At 42.5% G+C, this 22,775-nt stretch overlaps 1 protein-coding gene across 9 annotated transcripts in view; it reads right to left on the reverse strand.

Moving 5' to 3' along the window:
- The window catches only part of map7d1b (MAP7 domain containing 1b), a 54,002-nt gene that overhangs the window by 27,246 nt on the left and 3,981 nt on the right, over positions 1–22,775 (reverse strand). For 6 of the 9 annotated variants that reach the window (XM_024395465.2, XM_024395467.2, XM_024395463.2 and 3 more), the window contains exons 2-4: positions 2,999–3,289; positions 1,475–1,543; positions 1,042–1,062 (exon numbers count right to left, since the gene is read on the reverse strand). In XM_024395465.2, the coding sequence (XP_024251233.2) occupies positions 1,042–1,062; positions 1,475–1,543; positions 2,999–3,289 (381 nt within the window). The remainder of the gene's footprint in view (positions 1–1,041; positions 1,063–1,474; positions 1,544–2,998; positions 3,290–22,775) is intronic. The other 3 variants (XM_024395470.2, XM_024395468.2, XM_042309906.1) reach the window with 2 other exon arrangements.

The following is a 22,775-nucleotide window of genomic DNA, read 5'->3' on the forward strand; positions in this document are numbered from 1 at the left end:
CTGGTCAGATGAAACCAAAATTGAACTTTTTGGCAACAATGCAAAACGTTATGTTTGGCGTAAAAGCAACACAGCTCATCACCCTGAACATACCATCCCCACTGTCAAACATGGTGGTGGCAGCATCATGGTTTGGGCCTGCTTTTCTTCAGCAGGGACAGGGAAGATGGTTAAAATTGATGGGAAGATGGATGGAGCCAAATACAGGACCATTCTGGAAGAAAACCTGATGGAGTCTGCAAAAGACCTGAGACTGGGATGGAGATTTGTCTTCCAACAAGACAATGATCCAAAACATAAAGCAAAATCTACAATGGAATGGTTAAAAAATAAACATATCCAGGTGTTAGAATGGCCAAGTCAAAGTCCAGACCTGAATCCAATCGAGAATCTGTGGAAAGAACTGAAAACTGCTGTTCACAAATGCTCTCCATCCAACCTCACTGAGCTCGAGCTGTTTTGCAAAGAGGAATGGGAAAAAATTTCAGTCTCTCGATGTGCAAAACTGATAGAGACATACCCCAAGCGACTTACAGCTGTAATCGCAGCAAAAGGTGGCGCTACAAAGTATTAACTTAAGGGGGCTGAATAATTTTGCACGCCCAATTTTTCAGTTTTTGATATGTTAAAAAAGTTTGAAATATCCAATAAATGTCATTCCACTTCATGATTGTGTCCCACTTGTTGTTGATTCTTCACAAAAAAATACAGTTTTATATCTTTATGTTTGAAGCCTGAAATGTGGCAAAAGGTCGCAAAGTTCAAGGGGGCCGAATACTTTCGCAAGGCACTGTAACTGAACTATCTAATCGTGAAAAACAAGACATTCTAACGTTCCCAGTGAAAAACGAGGACAACAAACAGAAGACAAAACAACTGATTCATGGAGGAGGTAGAAAAAGGAAAGAACTGTTGAGAAGCATACAGAGGGAAATTTAAAAAAAACATTGCATCACCATCACAAGGTGGAGATGTGGAGAATAATAGTATGACTGTTGCTGCTAACAAGTGATGTTATCAGTGCTGTTCTTATTGCCTTACCTTGCAGCTGAGTTTGCTGTTCTGAAGCAGCAATACGAGAGGGAAGACAACAGCAAGTGTCAACAAGCATCAATCATGCAAAAGCAGAACCCATGGCAGAGTATTTCAAATGTAAGACAGGAGATCAGTTAAGGGTTGCGTAATTCAACATATTGAAGGCTACAGTGTCTAATGGGTTAATAATCCCTACATTCTGTATCACTGTCTAGAGTCAGAAATGTAGCCTGCATCCCAAATGATACCCTATTCCCTTTATAGTGCACTACCTTTAATCAGGGCCCATAAGACTATGTAGGGAATAGGGTGCCATTTGGGACGCATCCCTAGACAAGACTAGATACGTCTCTTTGCCCTCCACAATAGGCAAACCCAACATGTCACATAGGATACAATGATATCATTTCTCTATAGCATCTTTTCCTTTAGGGCTTACCAATGTATTTGGCCCTCTCCTCCCTCCGCTCCTTGGCCTGCTTCTGTCGTTGCTCTGTGCTCAACCCATCTAGGCAGAGAAAGATACACTAAGCATACCAAACATTAAGAACACCTTCCTAATATTGAGTTGCACCCCCCCCCCCACTCTACAAGGTGTTGAAAACATTCCGCAGGGATGCTGGCACATGTTGACTCAAACACTTCCTACAGTTGTGTCAAGTTGGCTGGATGTCCTTTGGATGGTGGACCATTCTTGATACACACGGGAAACTGTTGAGCATGAAAAACTCAGCAGCGTTGCAGTTGACACAAAAGCCTGTCACCTACTACCATACCCTGTTCAAAGGCACTTACATGTTTTGTCTTGCTCATTCACCCTCTGAATGGTACACATACCCAATTCATGTATCAATTGTCTCAATGTTTAAAAATCCTTCTTTAACCTGCCTCCCCTTTATCTACACCGATCGAAGTGGATTTAACAAGTGACATCAATAAGGGATCATAGCTTTCACCTGGGGTCACCTGGTCAGTCAATTTCAAGGAAAGAGCAAGTGTTCCTAATGATTTGTATACACATTGTACATTTATTTTGACCTAAAATGAGTGCGTTCCAAATGGCACCCTATTGCCTATATAGTGCATTACTTTTGACCAGAGCCCTATTGACCATGGTGGAAAGCAGTGCACTACATAGGGAATAGGGTTTAATTTGGGACACAGCCTACATCTCCCGCAGCGATGGTATAATGTTATTCACTCAACAGCTTAACAGTTTGTGTGAACCCAAATAGAACTCATGTGATCATATATTTTGCACCTTTTCCTGTCTGCAGCTATTATCAATGTTAACTCTGACCCACTTTGATAAACGCAAACAGCATCAGAGGAAGGATTTTTGCTATGCATTTTAAATCCTGTTTCAGCCTAGGCACAGATGTACTGTATTTTGGTGGCCGTGGCTGTGGACCGGACTCTGTTTTGATAAGCTGTATGTATTGGAAACGGGGCCTTAGGGTAATGCCAATCTCTTTCTGTGGAGCTCAAACTTCATGCTATGTAATATGTATGCCCCGGCCGTAACTATAGCAACCACTCTTTCCTCCCACCACCATCAAAGGGTGAATTTCTGTACTGGAGTCTTATAAGGCTGGAGTCTGAAGAGACAGGCTGGAGAGTGTTCAGGAAAACTCCCTGAGCCTGAGGTCCTCCTGTCCCAACACAGGGCCTCAGTACTCCCCCCTCCTCCTCAAACCCCACCTCCTTATTCCTGCATACCGTACCATCCACAACAAATGATTTGGGGTTCAGCCATTGCCATCTGTCTGATTGGGTGTGTAATGACTAAAGATCAATTCGATCACCAGAAGCATCGGATGGTTCTCCCCTCTGTGGACAGGTAGACCAGCTTCAATAGCTCCCTTACTCTACACATTACACTGTATATCTAACCCCAGGCTATTTCCTTATCCTCCTGGTTCTCTCTCTCTGGTGCTCAGAGGTGAGACGTTGTATACCGTACCTCCTTTTTTGGGCTGGGGGCTGGTACTAGACCCAGGGTTGCCAGGTCTGGCATCTGTCTTGGTGGAGGACTCTGTCTTTGAGGTGTGCTCTGTTTTGGGACAGATCTCTGTGTTTGGGGAGAGGTCTGTTTTGGGACAGATCTCTGTGTTTGGGGAGAGGTCTGTTTTGGGACAGGACTCTGTGTTTGGGGAGAGGTCTGAAATGTCTGAGTCATCTGGTGTCAGTAGGTCCTTGATTATCTCCTTCTCTTCATTCTGGATGGGCCGAGGCTCTGGTGTGGAGGGGAGACCTGGAACACAGGGATAACGTTCATCAATGAACGGAAATAAAACACTATACATAGGATAGGTTTGAAGACGAGATTATATATATATAACACTGTTCAAAAATTTGGGGTCACTAAAAAATGTCCTTATTTTTGAAAGAAAAGCACATTTTTTTGTCCATTAAAATAACATAAAATTGATCAGAAATACAGTGTAGACATTGTTAATGTTGTAAATTACTATTGTAGCTGGAAACAGCAGATTTTTTATGGATATCTACATAGGCGTATAGAGGCCCATTATCAGCAACCATCACTCCTGTGTTCCAATGGCACGTTGTGTGAGTTAATCCAAGTTTACCATTTTAAAAGGCTAATTGATCATTAGAAAACCCTTTTGCAATTATGTTAGCACAGCTGAAAACTGTAGTCCTGATTAAAGAAGCAATAAAACTGGCCTTCTTTAGACTAGTTGAGTATCTGGAGCATCAGCATTTGTGGGTTCAATTACAGGCTCAAAATGTCCAGAAACAAAGAACTTTCTTCTGAAACTTGTCAGTCTATTATTTTTCTGAGAAATGAAGGCTATTCCATTCGAGAAATTGCCAAGGAACTGAAGATCTCGTACAACACTGTGTACTACTCCCTTCACAGAACAGCGAACACTGGCTCTAACCAGAATAGAAAGAGGAGTGGGAGGCCCAGGTGCACAACTGAGCAAGAGGAAAAGTACATTAGAGTGTCTAGTTTGAGAAACAGATGCCTCACAAGTCCTCAACTGGCAGCTTCATTAAATGGTACCCGCAAAACCCTAGTCTCAACTAGAGGTCGGCCGATTAATCGGAATGGCCGATTAATTAAGGCCGATTTCAAGTTTTCATAGCAATCGGAAATCGGTATTTTTGGGTGCCGATTTCCGATTATTTAAAAATATATATATATTTTTTTATACCTTTAATTTAGGCAAGTCAGTTAAGAACACATTCTTATTTTCAATGACTGCCTAGGAACTGTGGGTTAACTGCCTAGTTCAGGGGCAGAACGACAGATTTTCACCTTGTCAGCTCAGGGTTCCAATCTTGCAACCGCACAGTTAACTAGTCCAACGCTCTAACCATTGCTCTCCACGAGTAGCCTGCCTGTTACGCGAATGAAGTAGAAGCCAAGGTAAATTGCTAGCTAGCATTAAACTTATCTTTTAAAAAACAATCAATCATAATCACTAGTTATAACTACTAATCCAGTTTAGCAGGCAATATTAACCAGGTGAAATTGTGTCATTTCTCTTGCGTTCATTGCACACAGAGTCAGGGTATATGCAACAGTTTGGGCTGCCTGGTAATTTGCCAGAATGTTACGTAATTATGACATACATTGAAGGTTGTGCAATGTAACAAGAATATTTAGACTTAGGGATGCCACCCGTTAGATAAAATACCGAACGGTTCCGTATTTCACTGAAATAATAAACGTTTTGTTTTCGAAATGATAGATTCCGGATTCGATCATATTAATGACCAAAGGCTCGTATTTCTGTGTGTTATTATGTTATAATTAAGTCAGATTTGATAGAGCAGTCTGACTGAGCAGCAGCAGGCCCGTAATCATTCATTCAAACAGCACTTTCGTGCGTTTTGCCAGCAGCTCTTCGCAAGCTCAGCGCTGTTTATGACCTCAAGCCTATCAGCCTAATGGCTGGTGTAACCAAAGTGAAATGGCTAGCTAGTTAGCTGGGTGTGCGCTAATACTGTTTCAAATGTCACTCGTTTTTAGATTTGGAGTAGTTATTCCCCTTGCACTGCAAGGGCCGCGGCTTTTGTGGAGCGATGGGTAACGATGCTTTGAGTGTGGATGTTGTCTATGTGTTCCTGGTTCGAGCCCAGGTAGGGGCAAGGAGGGGGACGGAAGCTATACTGTTACACTGGCAATACTATAGTGCCTATAAGAACATCCAATAGTCAAAGTTATATGAAATACAAACGGTATAGAGAGAAATAGTCCTAGAAATACTATATTAACTACAACCTAAAACCTCTTACCTTGGAATATTGAAGTCTCAAGTTAACTTTCATATGTTCTCATGTTCTGAGCATGGAACTTAAACGTTAGCTTTTTTACATTGCACATATTTTACATGGCACATTTTACTTTCTTCTCCAACACTTTGTTTTTGCATTGTTTAAACCAAATTGAACATGTTTCATTATTTATTTGAGGCTAAATTGATTTTATTGATGTTTTATATTACGTTAAAATAAGTGTTAATTCAGTATTGTTGTAATTAATTGGTATCGGCTTTTATGGTCCTCCAATAATCGTAATCGGCGTTGAAAAATCATAATCGGTCGACCTCTAGTCTCAACGTCAAAAGTGAAGAGGCGACCCCGGGATGCTGGCCTTCAAGGCAGAGTAGCAAGGAAAAAGCCATATCTCAGACAGGCCAATAAAAATAAAAGATTAAGATAGGCAAAAGAACAGACACTGGACAGAGGAACTCTGCCTTGAAGGCCAGCTTCCCGGAGTCGTCTCTTGGCTTTTTACCAAATTATCATACGACAGACCACGTATTCACCCTGCACACCCTAATTGACAAACAAACAAACAAACCAAAACAAAGGTAAAGTCTTCTCATGCTTTGTTGATTTAAAAAAAGCCTTCGACTCAATTTGGCATGAGGGTCTGCTATACAAATTGATGGAAAGTGGTCTTGGGGGAAAAACATACAACATTATAAAATCCATGTACACAAACAATAAGTTTGCAGATAAAATTGGCAAAAAACACACATTTCTTCCCACATGGCCTAAGGGTGAGACAGGGATGCAGCTTAAGCCCCACCCTCTTCGACATATATATCAACAAATTGGCGAGGGCACTAGAAAAGTCTGCAGCACCCGGCCTCATCCTACTTGAATCTGAAGTGAAATGTCTACTATTTGCTGATGATCTGGTGCTTCTGTCACCAACCAAGGAGGGCCTGAAGCAGCACCTAGGGCCCTGACAGTAAATCTCAGTAAGACCAAAATAATGGTGTTCCAAAAATGTCCAGTCACCAGGACCACAAATACAGTCATGGCCAAAAGTTTTGAGAATGACACAAATATTAATTTTCACAAAGTTTGCTGCTTCAGTGTCTTTAGATATTTTTGTCAGATGTTACTATGGGAATACTGAAGTATAATTACAAGCATTTTATAGGTGTCAAAGGCTTTTATTGACAATTACATGAAGTTGGTGCAAAGAGTCAATATGTGTCAATCCGCCCTGGCATGCTGTCAATTAACTTCTGGGCCACATCCTGACTGATGGCAGCCCATTCTTGCATAATCAATGCTTTGAGTTTGTCAGAATTTGTGGGTTTTTGTTTGTCCACCCGTCTCTTGAGGATTGACCACAAGTTCTCAATTGAATTAAGGTTTGGGGAGTTTCCTGGCCATTGACCCAAAATATTGATGTTTTGTTCCCTGAGTCACTTAGTTATATTTTTTTCCTTATGGCAAGGTGCTCCATCATGCTGGAAAAGGCATTGTTCGTCACCAAACTGTTCCTGGATTGTTGGGAGTAGTTGCTCTCGGAGGATGTGTTGGTACCATTCTTTATTCATAGCTGTGTTCTTAGGCAAAATTGTGAGTGAGCCCACTCCCTTGGCTGAGAAGCAACCCCACACATGAATGGTCTCAGGATGCTTTACTGTTGGCATGCCACAGGACTGATGGTAGCTCTCCTCTTGTCTTCTCCGGACAAGCTTTTTTCCGGATGCCCCAAACAATCAGAAAGGGGATTGATCAGAGAAAGTGACTTTACCCCAGTCCTCAGAAGTCCAACGTTTTGCAGAATATCAGTCTGTTCCTGATGTTTTTCCTGGAGAGAAGTGGCTTCTTTGCTGCTCTTCTTGACACCAGGCCATCCTCCAAAAGTCTTCGCCTCACTGTGCGTGCAGATGCACTCACACCTGCCTGCTGCCATTCCTGAGCAAGCTCTGTACTGGTGGTGCCCCGATCCCGCAACTGAATCAACTTTAGGAGATGGTCCTGGCACTTGCTGGACTTTCTTGGGCGCCCTGAAGCCTTCTTCACAACTATTGAACCACTGTCCTTGAAGTTCTTGATGATCCGATAAATGGTTGATTTAGGTGAAATTTTACTGCCAGCAATATCCTTGCCTGTGAAGCCCTTTTTGTGCAAAGCAATGATGACGGCACGTGTTTCTTTGCAGGTAACCATGGTTGACAGAGGAAGAACAATGATTCCAAGCACCACCCTCCTTTTGAAGCTTCCAGTCTGTTATTCAAACTCAATCAGCATGACAGAGTGATCTGCAGCCTTGTCCTCATCAACACTCACACCTGTGTTATTAACGAGACAATCACTGACATGATGTCAGCTGGTCATTTTGTGGCAGGGCTGAAATGCAGTGGAAATGTTTTTGGGGGGGATTCAGTTCATTTGCATGGCAAAGAGCGACTTTGCAATTGATTGCAATTCATCTTCATAACATTCTAGAGTATATTAAAATTGCCATCATACAAACTAAGGCAGCATACTTTGTGAAAATTAATATTTGTGTCATTCTCCAAACTTTTGGCCACGACTGTACAAATTCCATCTAGACACAGTTGTCCTAGAGCACATAAAAAACTATACATAACTTGGCCTCAACATCAGCGCCACAGGTAACTTCCACAAAGCTGTGAACGATATGAGAGACAAGACAAGAAGGGCATTCTTTGCCATCAAAAGGAACATAAAATTTGACCAATTAGGATATGGCTAAAAATACTTGAATCAGTTATAGAACCCATTGCCCTGTATTGTTTTGAGGTCTGGGGTCTGCTCACAAACCAAGAATTCACAAAATGGGACAAACACCAAATTGAGAGACTGCATGCAGAATTCTGCAAAAATATCCTCTGTGTACAGCGTAGAACACCTAATAATGCATGCAGAGCAGAATTAGGCCGATACCCGCTAATTATCAAAAACCAGAAAAGAGACATTAAATTCTACAACCACCTAAAAGGAAGTGATTCCCAAACCTTCCATAACAAAGCCATCACCTACAGAGAGATGAACCTGGATTAGAGTCCCCTAAGCAAACTGGTCCTGGGGCTCTGTTCACAAACACAAACACACACCCCAGGACAGCAACACTATTAGAACCCAACCAAATCATGAAAAAACTAAAAGATAATTACTTGACACATTGGAAAGAATTAACAAATAAACAGAGCAAACTAGAATGCTATTTGGCCCTAAATAGAAGAATACCTGACCACTGTGACTGACCCAAACTTAAGGAAAGCTTTGACCATGTACAGACTCAGTGAGCATAGCCTTGCTATTGAGAAAGGCCGCCGTAGGCAGACCTGGCTCTCAAGAGAAGACAGGCCAGGTGCACACTGCCCACAAAATGAGGTGGAAACTGAGCTGCACTTCCTAACCTCCTGCCCAATGTATGACCATGTTAGAGACACATATCTCCCTACGATTACACAGAGCCACAAATAATTCGAAAACAAACCCAATTTTGATAAACTCCCATATCTACTGGGTGAAATACCACAGTGTGCCATCACAGCAGCAAGATTTGTGACCTGTTGCCACAAGAAAAGGTTAACCAGTGAAGAACAATCACCATTGTAAATACAACCTATATTTATGCTTATTTATTTTACCTTTTGTACTGTTACAACACTGTATATATACATAATATGACATTTGTAATGTCTTTATTCTTTTGGAACTTCTGTGAGTGTAATGTTTACTGTTAATTTTGATTGTTTATTTCACTTTTGTATATTATCTACTTCACTTGCTTTGGCAATGTTAACATGCCAATAAAGCACCTTGAGTTTAATTGAATTGGGAGAGTATAGAGAAAGAGAAATAGAGAGATGGTATCAGAAAAATAAGAGCGTGAGAGAGAAAGGGGGGAGGGAGTAGACTGAGAAAAAGAAAGAGAGAGTAGACTGAGAAAATGAAAGGGAGAGAGTCGATTGAGAGGGAGGGAGACTAAAGATATAGGCTATATTTCCATCAAGCACTATCAACAAATGCAGAGAAAAGGCTCAGCCGTAGAGCGCCATTTTGAGGGGCAAACAGGCCAATTTCAATACAGGCCTTCTCTGAAAAGGAAAGTGCTGACGTAACATTTAGAAGGGCTAATTAATGATGTGCCAACCTCTGCAAAAGCTCTTAAAATGCTAAATATGCTGCTGGTTACTCAAGCTCTGTTCTGGAACAGGAACATTATCCCTCTGAGTGGGGGATGCAGTGTTTGCCCTAGGATTTTCTTCAGCAGTGGTAGCAAAAGTTTGCGTGGGAGGGGGGGATTTCCTTTTGCTGGGGGGGTGCACCCCCATTTTAACATTTCCAAAATTTCTAAAAACATGTTTTTACTTAGTCATAATGGTTTATTGTGTGTACATGGGTGATAAAATAAAATAAAAGATTTAATCCATTTTGAATTGAGGCTGTAACACAACAAAATGTGGAATAAATCAAGGGGTATGAATACTTTCCAAAGGCACTGTACCTCATTTAAAACCACCAAAAGACTCAATGCATCAAATGCTACAAATATACATTGCAACTTGTCATTCCAGGGTTTTTTTCTGGAACAAAAGGGGGCTTAGGAGGTGGGTGTGGCGGGGGCATGGTAGTGGACATGGCCTGCTGCTGCTAAATTAATATAGGGTAAACACTGGGATGCATGAGTCGACAGAATGTGACGTGTGCACATCGACCATTGGAATGAAATATCATACCATCAGGCAGATACTTTGCAGTAACACATAACCAGTAGCATTCAAAGTCAAGTTCCAGGACATATCATATTCTCTATAGGATTCACTAACAAAAGCCTGATGAAGTATAATCAGTCTTTGCTCTGATCTTCAGTCCTTGGACCAAGCTTCTTAACATCTGACCTTTGGACAGGTGACAGAGAGGTCACAGGAGCCCAAAACACATCCTGTATTAATACCTCCTCAGACGTAGTTTTTACACTTGGCTCTCCTGCTGACAGTGTCTGCGTCCCAGATGGAACCCTATTCCCTATATAATGCACTACTTTTGACCAGGACCGAGGGCTCTGTGTCTCTCTGTAGACTGTGCTATTCAGCTGCTATCTGGGCCTGGCTTTAACAGCAACACTGGTGCTCACAGTGACAAACTGCACTACGACATAATGGTGCATGGTGGGGGAGAGAGAAAAGGAGAGAAAGAGGGAGAGAGCGTTGGGGGGAGGGTGAAGAAAAATTGCACACCTCTACAAAGACCTATGGAGAACAGCGAGAGAGGAGAAGAGAGAGAGAGAGACAGAGATTGATAGAGAGAGGGGGAGGTTCAGTAGAACAAGGGAGAAGATAGATTGTGCATCTCTCCAATGATTCAAAGGGCAACAAAAGAAAGAGAGACAAAAAAGGAACAGAAGGGGAGAGAGAGAGAGAGAGAGAGAGGGAGGAAAAGAAAGAGCGAGACAAAGAAAGAGAAGGATAATGTTGTGTGATATAGGTGTGAAGGCATCCAGCCTGCTCTCTGACTCACATTAAGCTCACAGTGGGCAGATGGAGCGTATCCCTCTCCTCAGACCCATCAAAGGGTCTGAGGATGGGCCTGCTCATAGGAATCTGGTCAAAAGTAGTGCACTATATAGGGAATAGGGTGCCATTTGGGACAGAGAAGGGCTGTTCTTACCACGACGCAACGCAGAGTGCCTGGATACAGCCCTTAGCCGTGGTATATTGGGCATATACCACAAACCCCCGAGGTGCCTTAGTGCTATTATAAACTGGTTACCAACGTAATTAGAAGAGTAAAAATAAATGTTTTGTCATACCCGTGGTATATGGCTTTCAGATTATCAGCATTCATGGCTCGAACCACCCAGTTTATAATGTGCATTGAATCATCTGTCAAGATGACAGAACAACTGCAGGTTTCTGCAAAGAGAATCACTTCACTTGTAACTGCCAGAAAATACAATGTGATTTGGCAAGAATAGTACGATAAACCTTCCCAGAGAGTAAACTTGGAATATTTGAACATTACATCACAAGAACTGCAAAATATGACCTAAAGAAGAGTGCCATACATTGAGAGGGAAAAGGTGAAGAAACCACCTACAGTGCTACATTGACAGTGTGAAGGACTATCATGAGTTCAAGAAGCATATCCAGGTCTGTTGGATAACTGGGAGGAAAAGGTTGAAGACACCCTTCAGGTATTATAGTGTCATGAGAGAAAGGTGAGAGAGCCCACCTCTGTCACTGAACTATAAACCCTCACGCGACTGGGAAAGACATGAAAAGGTCAAATGTCCAACTTTCCAAAAGCTAAAATAGAAGCTATTGTGAACTCTCTGCATAGAAACAGGAACTTAGCTAAAACCACACAACAGAGGGAGAGAGGACAACAGAGTCTGAGTTCATCCCAAGTCAAATTTGGGGGTGGTTTTGAAACTGTGCTATGGGGTTATTACAGTAATAAGTATGTTTGTGTGGGTGTGGCACTGTGTTTTCATCTCTGGGCTTTAATGATGTTGAGGGAAGGAACCAAAAGTGGAAGGAGAGAACAGAAACAAACTCCAAAAGGAACAGACTGCGTGGAAGGAACATTGTGGAACGTTCTGTTAGAAAAACACTAAAGTTGTTTTCATTAGTGAGTCAATCTGTGAGTCTCGTATGGTCGGGTTGTTTATAGGAAGAGTACAAGCAAGTCCAAAATAGTTTCAGTTCATATTTGATCACTGATAATAATGTAGCAAAATACTGTACATTATAATTTCATAGGGACGTAGTCAAACACAATTCATCTTAGTAACTATAAGGAGCTCCGGCTCCATGTCTTAAAGGCCCTTCAGATATGTTCCTAGTCCACTCAACATGTGTAGGTCTCATCAACTAGGCATATTCATGTGACAGGCCCCCAATGAACACACAAACACAGATCCAGCAGATTCACCCTCCTCCACCCTCTTCCCTTCTTCTGCCCTGCTCCCCTCTACCGCAGCCGGCCATCTCAGGTTTCTGTGCCACTCTGACAGACACAGGAGTTAAAAATAGTGACAAGCAGCTCGGAGCACAGTGCACCCTACGGAGAATGTCAACCATACATGGGACTGGGTTTCTGCTGTGGCACCTTTGGAAAATCACAGAGGCTGGAAGCATGCTCCGACGGTGGGTATAAGACAGTAAGAATCCCAAAGAAAAATAAAGGCATAAGTAAGTAGGTGGAAATTATAAGCAAATTAGAGTATTAACAAATCTATGTGAGAACTGCTTTACACAGGCCAGGACAATATCATTGTTGTTACATAAGAATTGTGATCAAGTCAAGAGAAGTCCATTCTGGGTATGTTACACACTGCATTAGCCTAAGTACTGTAAGTAGAGCCTGCAATGAGGGTTGCGTTTGACGGAGGCAGTGTGTGTGCAGTTTAGGGTCTGTCTGCCGAGGGAGGGAGGGAGGAGCACCAGCATACTGGATCTGGGTCAGGCTGACCTCAGGAATCCCTGGTATGTGCACTTCCCCTGAGTCTCAGTGTTTGTGTCTCAGTGATTGTGTTACAGTGATTGTGTCTCAGTGTGTGTATCACAGTGTGTGTGACACAGTGTGTGTGTCTCAGTGTGTGTGTACAGTGTTTGTGGCTGGATGGCAACATGGTAAGTGACAGTGACCCCCAGTGAGGAGAGAGAGAGACAAAGATAGACAGTCATAATAAACAATATATCAACAACAACTCAACCGGGACAAGAGACAACATGGCTCCAATGAGGCCTACATTCAACAGTCTTTCTTCTACAATCACTTTCCCAGCTCCATCAGTGGCAGACAACACAGTCTCTGACCACTATAAAACCAAGTAAACCAGAAGTTCAGGGAGTCCAGTCATTCACGCAGCAACCTGCGCCATAACCATCCCCTCTGGGCCCATCCATGACTCTCTGACATCAATAACACCTGAAGCATCTTAGAACTCCCTCACAAGCATTTACAATGGGAACGGAGCAATAAAACAAACATTGGCTGAACCTTTGAACTTTTATAATTATCACCCAGCCACCTCAGTAGCTATTTAAAGATGCCTCCAGATGGTCAGTCCTTGCATCCATTGCTCTGTCTATGAATTTGAGAGAGGTTACATTTCTCCAACCCTATCCCTCAGCTGTTTACCAAAAACAGTGGAGGGGTATCCACTTGGTTATTGTTTGAACTGCAGACTGCCCCTGTAGAGAGGTCACCAGATGAACACAGCCATAGCAGTCCTAGAGAGACCAGAAAGACCAACAACTGTAACGAATCACTGTCTCTCTTGGAAAAACACTACTTTTAGTTTAGTTCAATGAAAGGGCGCTTTCAGAAAATATTTTATATTCTAAAGCAGCCTTTCAATTACAGGGCGCTTGCGCTCAAAGATATGCTCACTATGTGCAGCACTCTACAATCGTTCATACATTTCTGTCTTCATTAAGTTTCAACTAACTTCCATGCTGCTGGTGCAGCATTTAGGCTAACTCAGACATTTGGATTATGTTAAAACAGTAACGAGAAGAAATTAAAATGATGTTTTTCACAGAGTTAATTCTGCTGTATAGTTTCTTTCAACAGCCATATGTTGTTGTATTGGCGCTGAAGAACATGGCTGACGTTTACATTCTCCCAACCAATTTTTGTGTAAGATGCAGGAAAAGGGGCCGCAGATCGGGCAGCCTTCTGAGAAGCCGGAGGAGAGCGAGTAAACTCCCACTGCGAGTAAACTCCCACTGCCATCCGTTCTTTTGCTAATGTGCAATCGTTAGAAAATAAAATTGATGACCTACTATTAAGATTATCCTACCAACAGGACATTAAAAACTGTAACATCTTATGTTTCACTGAGACGTCGCTGAACGACAATACGGACAATATAGAGCGAGCAGGATTTTCCATGCACCGGCAGAACAGAGACGCTACCTCTGGTAAGACGAGGGGTGGGGGTGTGTGTCTTTTTGTCAATAACAGCTGGTGCGCAATGTCTAATATTAAAGAAGTCTCGAGGTATTGCTCGCCTGAGGTAGAGTACCTTATGATAAGCAGTAGACCACACTATCTACCAAGAGAGTTCTCATCTGTATTATTTGTAGCCATGTATTTACCACCACAGAATGAAGCTGGCACTAAGACCACTCTCAGCCAACTCTATAAGGCCATAAGCAAAGAAGAAAATGCTCACCCAGAAGCGGCCCTCCTAGTGGCTGGGGACTTTAATACAGGCAAACTTAAAGCAGTTTTATCACATTTTTACCAGCATGTCACATGCAACTAGAGGGAGAAAAAAAATCCTAGACCACCTTTATTCCACACACAGAGATGCATACAAAGCTCTCCCCCGCCCCCCATTTGGCAAATCTGACCATAATTCTATCCTCCTCATTCCTGCTTAGAAGCAAAAACTAAAGCAGGGAGTACCAGTGACTCGCTCAATGCGGAAGTGGTCAGATGACGTGGATGCTACACTACAGGACTGTTTTGCTAGCACAGACTGGAATATGTTCCAGGATTCATCCAATGGCATTGAGGAGTGCACCACCTCAGTCAACGGCTTCGTCAAAAAATGCATCGACAACGTCGTCCCCACAGAGACTGTACATACATATTCCAACCAGAAGCCATGGATTACAGGCAACATCCGCATTGAGCTAAAGGCTAGAGCTGCCGCTTTCAAGGAGCAAGAGACTAATCCGGACACTTATAAGAAATCCCGCTATGCCCTCAGACGAACCATCAAACAAACAAAGCGTCAAAAATTGAATCCTACTACACCGGCTCTGACGCTCATCGGATGTAGCAGGGCTTGAAAACTATTACGGACTACAAAGGGAAACCCAGACGCGAGCTGCCCATTGACGCGAGCCTACCAGATGAGCTAAATGCCTTTTATGCTCGCTTCGAGGCAAGCAACACTGAAGCATGCACAAAAGCACCAGCTGTTCTAGATGACTGTGTGATAACGCTCTCAGTAGCCGATGTGAATAAAACCTTTAAACAGGTTAACATTCACAAAGCCACTGCTCCAGACGGATTACCAGGATGCGTACTCAAAGCATTTGATTTGATTTGACTGTCTATGGGACAGCCTAGAGGCTGTGTATGCAAGTCTAGCCTGTTCATTCTGTTTCATGGCCTAGACTACTGCTAAAGTGCAGCAATCCAGGTTCCTTTACTGACAATCATGGCTAATGGCTCCTCCAGCGAGCTTCGTTTTGGTATCATCACATTACCTATATCAGCGCTGGAGATGCTGCTCTGGGACCAACACTTTACATCAATATGGAATATGGAAGCCCAATATGGAATACCCCCATCCATCCCATCCATCCCCTGCCATTAAAAGAGTTAGAGAGCCAGAGCAGTTATAGGGACTCATGTGAGGGAATCAGCTGAATGCTAAGGTTAGACTGCCTGCCAAAGATCTCTACTGATGGTAGGAAACTCCTCATCCCTATCCCCTGCCATTAAGAGCCAGAGAGGTTACAGAGATTCATGTCAGTGCTAAGGTTAGAATAGACTGCCTGCCATGGATCTCTATCCAGAGGGAATGGATCCGAAGGCAACTATAAGAGGAAACTGTAGATGACAGCTGGCTGAGGAACGTGACTCGTCAGTCCTCCTGTGGAATGAACAAGGGCAATTTGACTCCAACTCTGCTGAGGCTTTCAGTCAGCATGAACTAGGTTACACACTCACACAGATAGACAATATAGAGAAAAGCATTAATCATAAATGGAATCATCAATGATTCAACATGTTCCTGCTCTGCATTCACCAGATGAAGTATGGTTAGAATATAAGTTATGGAAGTGTTGGCAAACATTAATAGACAGAGATAGAGAAAAGAGGTGAGGCGTTAAGATGGACGGAGCTTTTACAGGAGGGTGCATCACAAATTGCACCCTATTCCCTTTATAGTGCACTACTTTTGACCAGGGCCGGCCAAAAGTAGTGCAATATGTAGGGAATAGGGGGGCATTTGGGAGGTAGACAGGGAGAAAATAGACTGGGTGTGGTGACTGTAGAGGAGCCATGGAGGCTGACAGACCATGACCTCATCATTATGTCACACATCCTCTATAGATGGGATGTCATAGTACAGTGCATGATGGGAATGAAAACAAGGGTTGCTGCATGAACATAATACTGGAGAGAGATGTGATTTAAATAGAGAAATATGGGATTTCAAGTGTGTTTGGTGTTAGAGAGACAGAAAGAGAGAGACAGAAAGACAGAGAGAGACAGAGAAAGATAAAGAGAGAGAGAGATACTGACGTGTATATTTTCATCAAAAATGAAAGCACTATTAACAGAGGAAGACTTGAGTCAATTCCTACTGACATGCTATCAGGTCATGGGACGCATTCCAGAGCAGTTGCTCCAGCTAGCTCCTATTTGTTTTCATATGAACAACATTAGCCTTATTACAAATAAAAATTGCCTCAGCATGGCTTCTCCCTACTGACACAAACCCACACATTCAAACACATATACACACACACACACAACACAAAGACCAAACTGCAGCAGGAGAGGGGGCCATAGACAGTTTAAGGAGGGAACATCTGGAGTGGTGGGGTTCAGTCCTGCAGAATCAGCAACATACATACAGTAAAGCCCCCACACATTCTCATACCACCACTTCCTAGCTCCGCCTGGGAGCACTCACTCACCGCAGGTGTAAAAAGCTGTGATACATGTGTATACTGTAAATATGCTATGCAAGCACATATGACATAGCTTATCACAGCCCACTTCACAGTCTTGACTAATAGATCACTTTATCAAAGTGTTCCATTTTTTATGCCAAAAAGAGGTGATATTCAACATAATAAAAACGGCCAAGGTAAGCCTTTTGATATTAAAACAGACCACTGAGATGTAATATTAAACACCAGACAGATACTCAATACTAATTATTTAAATAAGATGAGAGGCCCCTAGTTGAGAATTGACATTCAATCAATTCAAATGGGAAATTCAACTCAACCTCCATTTACCTGTGTGTGTCTGTGTGTGTGTGTGTTTGTAACCAGTGGTGTGCTTTAAAGTATTACTTAAGTCGTTTTTTGGGGTATCTGTACACTACTTTACTATTTATATATTTTTTTAAATTTTTACTTTTATGTACACACAAAAGTACTCATTACATTTTGAACGCTTGCAGAACAGAAATGGTCCAATTCACACACTTCTCAAGAGAACATCCCTGGTCATCCCCACTGCCTCTGATCTGGCGGACTCACTAAACACAAATGCTTTGTTTGTAAATGATGTCAGAGTGTTGGAGAGAGTGACCCTGGCTATCTGTCTGGTTTGCTTAATGTAAGGAATTTTTAATTATTTGTACGTTTACTTTTATTTTTGATACTTAGGTATAGTTTAGCAAATATATTTACTTTTGATACTTAAGTATATTTAAAAACAAATACTTTAATACTTTTACTCAAGTAGTATATTACCGGGTGACTTTCACTTTAACTTGAGTCATTTTCTATTAAGGTATATTTCTTCTTACTCAAGTATGATAATTTAGTACTTTTTCCACCACTGTGTGTGAGTGTGTGTATGTGTGTGCTTGCGAACTTGCAAGTGTGTTTAAAACGATAACATTGACAAGACTGTTAGGCACATGAAGATCAGCACACACCTGAGGGGAAGGTGAGACAAGAGTCAACACAACACAGCAGAGCCCATATGATTCACTGCAGAGAAGATCAGATCTAACAGATACTGTATCTCTTCAAAGGAGGCCACATAAGGAGTCCGGCGAGTGTTTTACTGTTTTCCTGGAACACAGACAGGATGTAACCTTGTTCCTGAGACTGCCAGGGAAAATAAGTACCAGGAAGGAAAGAGACAAAGGATGTGCATCCCAAATGGCACGCTATTCCCTATGTAGTGCACTTCTTTGACCAGGGCCCATTTGGGCTCTGGTCAAAAGTAGTGCACTATATAAGGAATGGAATAGAGTGCCATTTGGGACGCATTAAAACCACAGAGACACAGGATTCTAACCTAGCAGTCACAGTTCAATCATTGTAATGGGGGAAGCATCGTGGCATCATTAAGAGACTGAGGAGGGAATCGATCAAACTTATGGAACGGATCGGAAGGATGTTTCAGTAGCTCTCTGTATCAGTGGTGAAGCCTGCCTGCTATTCTGTTGTGATTGAGGAGAGAAGAACATTTTATCTATAGTAAGTGGGGTTTCTTTCAATATTAGGAAGGATCTAAATAAATGTGGGGGAAGAAAAGTCCATTCAAGCGTCAGTGACGTGAATTATAAACAAGACAATAGTAAAGATGTCGTCCCCCACGAATGATGCAGAGCCCCCCCCTTGGGCCAATTGAGATATCGCATGTGACAAACACATTTCAGTTCATTACTATAGCTCCCACCTTGTGCCAATCAGTGTAATTGTGTGAATGCCGTATATCTATGGCAAGACGCATCATTCAACTAAGTTTCGTAACAATCGGGCCAGTACTGTCTAAGATATTACATGTGACTAACGTATTAACGGACTGTGAAAGATCCTGACACTACACAGTCACAGGTCAAGATAACTATCAAGACAAACGATCCTCTCCCTGTGCTGTCTAGTCCTGATGGGAAAAGAGCTGTAGACACAGTCTGTTAGGCCCAAGTCTAACCCTTCAGCTGTGCGCTAATATTAGTGCCCTGAGTCCTGTGACCAAGAGCGGTGTGTGTGTGTGTGTGTGTGTGTGTGTGTGCTTTAATTCAGACACAGATAATGGTCTGCGGGTGGATAGCATAAATCTGGAGTTCATGTGCACACTTCCAAAACACACACATGCCTTACTTCAAAGATAATAGAGGCTGCAGCTACTGGTGACTCCACTGGGGCTGAGGCAACAATACTTCAACAATAACCACCACAGAGAAATGCAACATGGCTACAGAGGAACGGGACAACAGGAAGAAGTGCTCTGCTTCACAGCTGGATAGCACTTACACAGAGCAACACTACAAAGTTCTAATAAGACTGTGTCGACCATATATGGAATGGGGTAAAAAAGACAATTGACTTGCGTAGAACTGAAAAAATATGTGTCATATTTCTGTATTTCACTCTTATTTATGCATGTATCAGTAGCTGTGTTAAACATGATAGAAAACGGACTGCTTGTTGTAACAAAGGCTATTCACGTTTAATGCGAGGTCAATAGACACCATCCTAACAGTGTGCACGGCAAGAAATGAAGTACTTAACACATAAGATGGAATAAATTGCATTAAAATGACCTAATTAAACTGTACTGTAAAACTGTGTGTGCTACAGAAAAGCAGCAGAAAGATAGAAAGTCCTCTGGTTGATGTATAAAAGTTAGACATGAGGGACTTCAGTAACTAATAGTGTCAACAGGTTCTATATCGCCTTATTTCCTGGATTCTATATCGCCTTACTTCCTGGATCTACATCTAAAATACAGAATCCAGGTAGAAGAGGATTGGTTATTCCACCAATAGAGTGCCTTTTGGGTAGTGTAATTTGATTAAACAAAAAACTCAATTATTTCACTAAAGTTTTACATTCTGTAATAAAGAGCACATGTTCAACTTCAGAAAATATATATTTTCTAGATAATGATAAGATTAAATAACACTAGGTCTGATTGAAAACTGTTGTATCAAAAGTAAAACAGAGGGCCAGAAACACAAGGACAAATTTGGGAATTATGAAACTAACTAAAATATTAAATAACTAGGCCTGCAGTATGCTTGTACAGTAGCTAAAGTTAAATCCGGCAAATGAAACGCTGTACTGTGTATTTAACAGCACTAATTAGTGAGTAATCTGCATAGATAAGCAAGGAACCATAGTTTAAAGGAAAATTAACATGATAAGCATGGAGTAGATCAAATGCATTTCTTGTTAAGCATTGTCTTGCCATCATAATTATCCAAATTGTGACCCCCTTTCTCCTGCTACCTCAGATTACACACACCCTGTTATTAACTCTAAATAAATGAACTTTAAATCAAAATCTATTACAGTTTTCTGTTTAAAATTTGAATTGAACACACACACCCCTATCTGTTAAAATCAACCAAATGTATGCCTTTTGTAACTTAGATACATATCCAATCAAAAAAGTGTGATCAGGGTAATGACATTTAAACTCAACAAAAAAAGAACGTTCCTTTTTCAGGACCCTGTCTTTCAAAGATAATTTGTAAAAATCCAAATATCTTCACAGATCTTCATTGTAAAGGGTTTAAACACTGTTTCCCATGCTTGTTCAATGAACCATAAACAATTAATGAACATGGAACGGTCATTAAGACACTAACAGCTTACAGACGGTAAGCAATTAAGGTCACAGTTGTGAAAATGTACGACACTAAAGAGGCCTTTCAACTGACTCTGAAAAACACCAAAAGAAAGATGCCCAGGGTCCCTGCTCATCTGTGTGAACGTGCCTTAGGCATGCTGCAGGAGGCATGAGCACTGCAGATGTGGCCAGGGCAATAAATTGTATTGTCCATACTGTGAGACGCCTAAGACAGCACTACAGGAATACAGGACGGACAGCTGATCATCCTCGTAGTGACAGACCACGTGTAACAACACCTGCACAGGATCGGTACATCCGAACATCACACCTGCGGGACAGGTACAGGATGGCAACAACAACTGCCCGAGTTACACCAGGAACACACAATCCCTCCATCAGTGCTCAGACTGTCAGCAATAGGCTGAGAGAGGCTGGACTGAGGGCTTGTAGGCCTGTTGTAAGGCAGGTCCTCACCAGACATCACCGGCAACAACGTCGCCTATGGGCACAAACCCACCGTCGCTGGATTAGACAGGACTGGCTAAAAGTGCTCTTCACTGACAGATCGCGGTTTTGTCTCACCAGGGGTGATGGTCACATTTGCGTTTATTGTCGATGGAATGAGCTGGAGGTGGAGGGTCCGTCATGGTCTGGGGCGGTGTGTCACAGCATCATCAGACTGAGCTTGTTATCATTGCAGGCAATCTCAACGCTGTGCGTTACAGGGAAGACATCCTTCTCCCTCAGGTGGTGCCCTTCCTGCAGGCTCATCCTAACATGACCCTCCAGCATGACAATGCCACCAGCCATACTGCTCGTTCTGTGTGTGATTTCCTGCAAGACAGGAATGTCAGTGTTCTGCCATGGCCAGCGAAGAGCCCGGATCTCAATCCCATTGAGCACGTCTGGGACCTGTTGGATCGGAGTGTGAGGGCTAGGGCCATTCCCCTCAGAAATGTCTGGGAACTTTCAGGTACCTTTGTGGAAGAGTGGGGTAACATCTCACAGCAAGAACTGGCAAATCTGGTGTAGTCCATGAGGAGGAAATGCACTGCAGTACTTAATACAACTTGTGACCACACCAGATACTGACTGTTACTTTTGATTTTGACCCCCCCACCCCCCCACCCTTTGTTCAGGGACACATTATTCCATTTCTGTTAGTCACATGTCTGTGGAACTTGTTCACTTTATGTCTCAGTTGTTGAATCTTATGTTCATACAAATATTTACACATGTTAAGTTTGCTGAAAATAAACGCAGTTGACAGTGAGAGGACGTTTCTTTTCTTGCTGAGTTTATATTGTTTCTCCCTTCCTGTAGACAGTGGAAACAAGTGAGACATTTTTGAATTTCTTTCCACAGTAAAATGAATCTGATTAGAAAATGTGAGAGGACTACAGACATGAGTTAGATTTTCAGTCACACATTCGTCAATAAGGCAATTATAATTGAAAAATGTCTTTGATTAGTCATCAATGACTTCAGTGTTTTACTATCGCAACGAAGTGAAATGGGAATAGTAACTGAGCCAGTCTCTGGATCTAGAATCTACTATACTAAGATGCATCACAAAAGTTACCATATTCCCTACATAGTGCACTACTTTGGCCTACGGGGGTCTATACCAGGGCATATAGGCCATTTGGGACGTATCCTAAGGCAATGAGCTCGTCCGTCTCTATATGCTACAGGATGGAGCACTTCCTCTAGTTCTGGTGTGAGTGGTCAGTGGCCCTAATTTATACCAGCTGGATCTGTACGCAGCGAGGTAAGGCTGTGTGTGTGTGTGTGTGTGTGTGTGTGTGTGTGTGTGTGTGTGTGTGTGTGTGTGTGTGTGTGTGTGTGTGTGTGTGTGTGTGTGTGTGTGTGTGTGTGTGTGTGTGTGTGTGTGTGTGTGTGTGTGTGTGTGTGTGTGTGTGTGTGTGTGTGTGTGTGTGTGTGTGCGTGCTTGCTTGTGCGTGCGTGCGTGAGTGAGTGAGGCTGCTCCTGCTCGCTGACGTGGAGCGCTCTGGTTGGTCTGCCTAAGAATCACTGCAGACACCTCCCTCTCTCCCTTCCTCCCTCCATCTCTCACTCCCTTCCTCCCTCCATCTCTCCCTCCCTCTCTCCCTCCATCTCTCACTCCCTCCCTCCGACGCCCATGGCCCAGCTCAAACCCCAATAACACCCCT

Source organism: Oncorhynchus tshawytscha, linkage group LG31 (assembly GCF_018296145.1).
Source record: "Oncorhynchus tshawytscha isolate Ot180627B linkage group LG31, Otsh_v2.0, whole genome shotgun sequence".
In the NCBI taxonomy this organism is placed as follows: domain Eukaryota; kingdom Metazoa; phylum Chordata; class Actinopteri; order Salmoniformes; family Salmonidae; genus Oncorhynchus; species Oncorhynchus tshawytscha.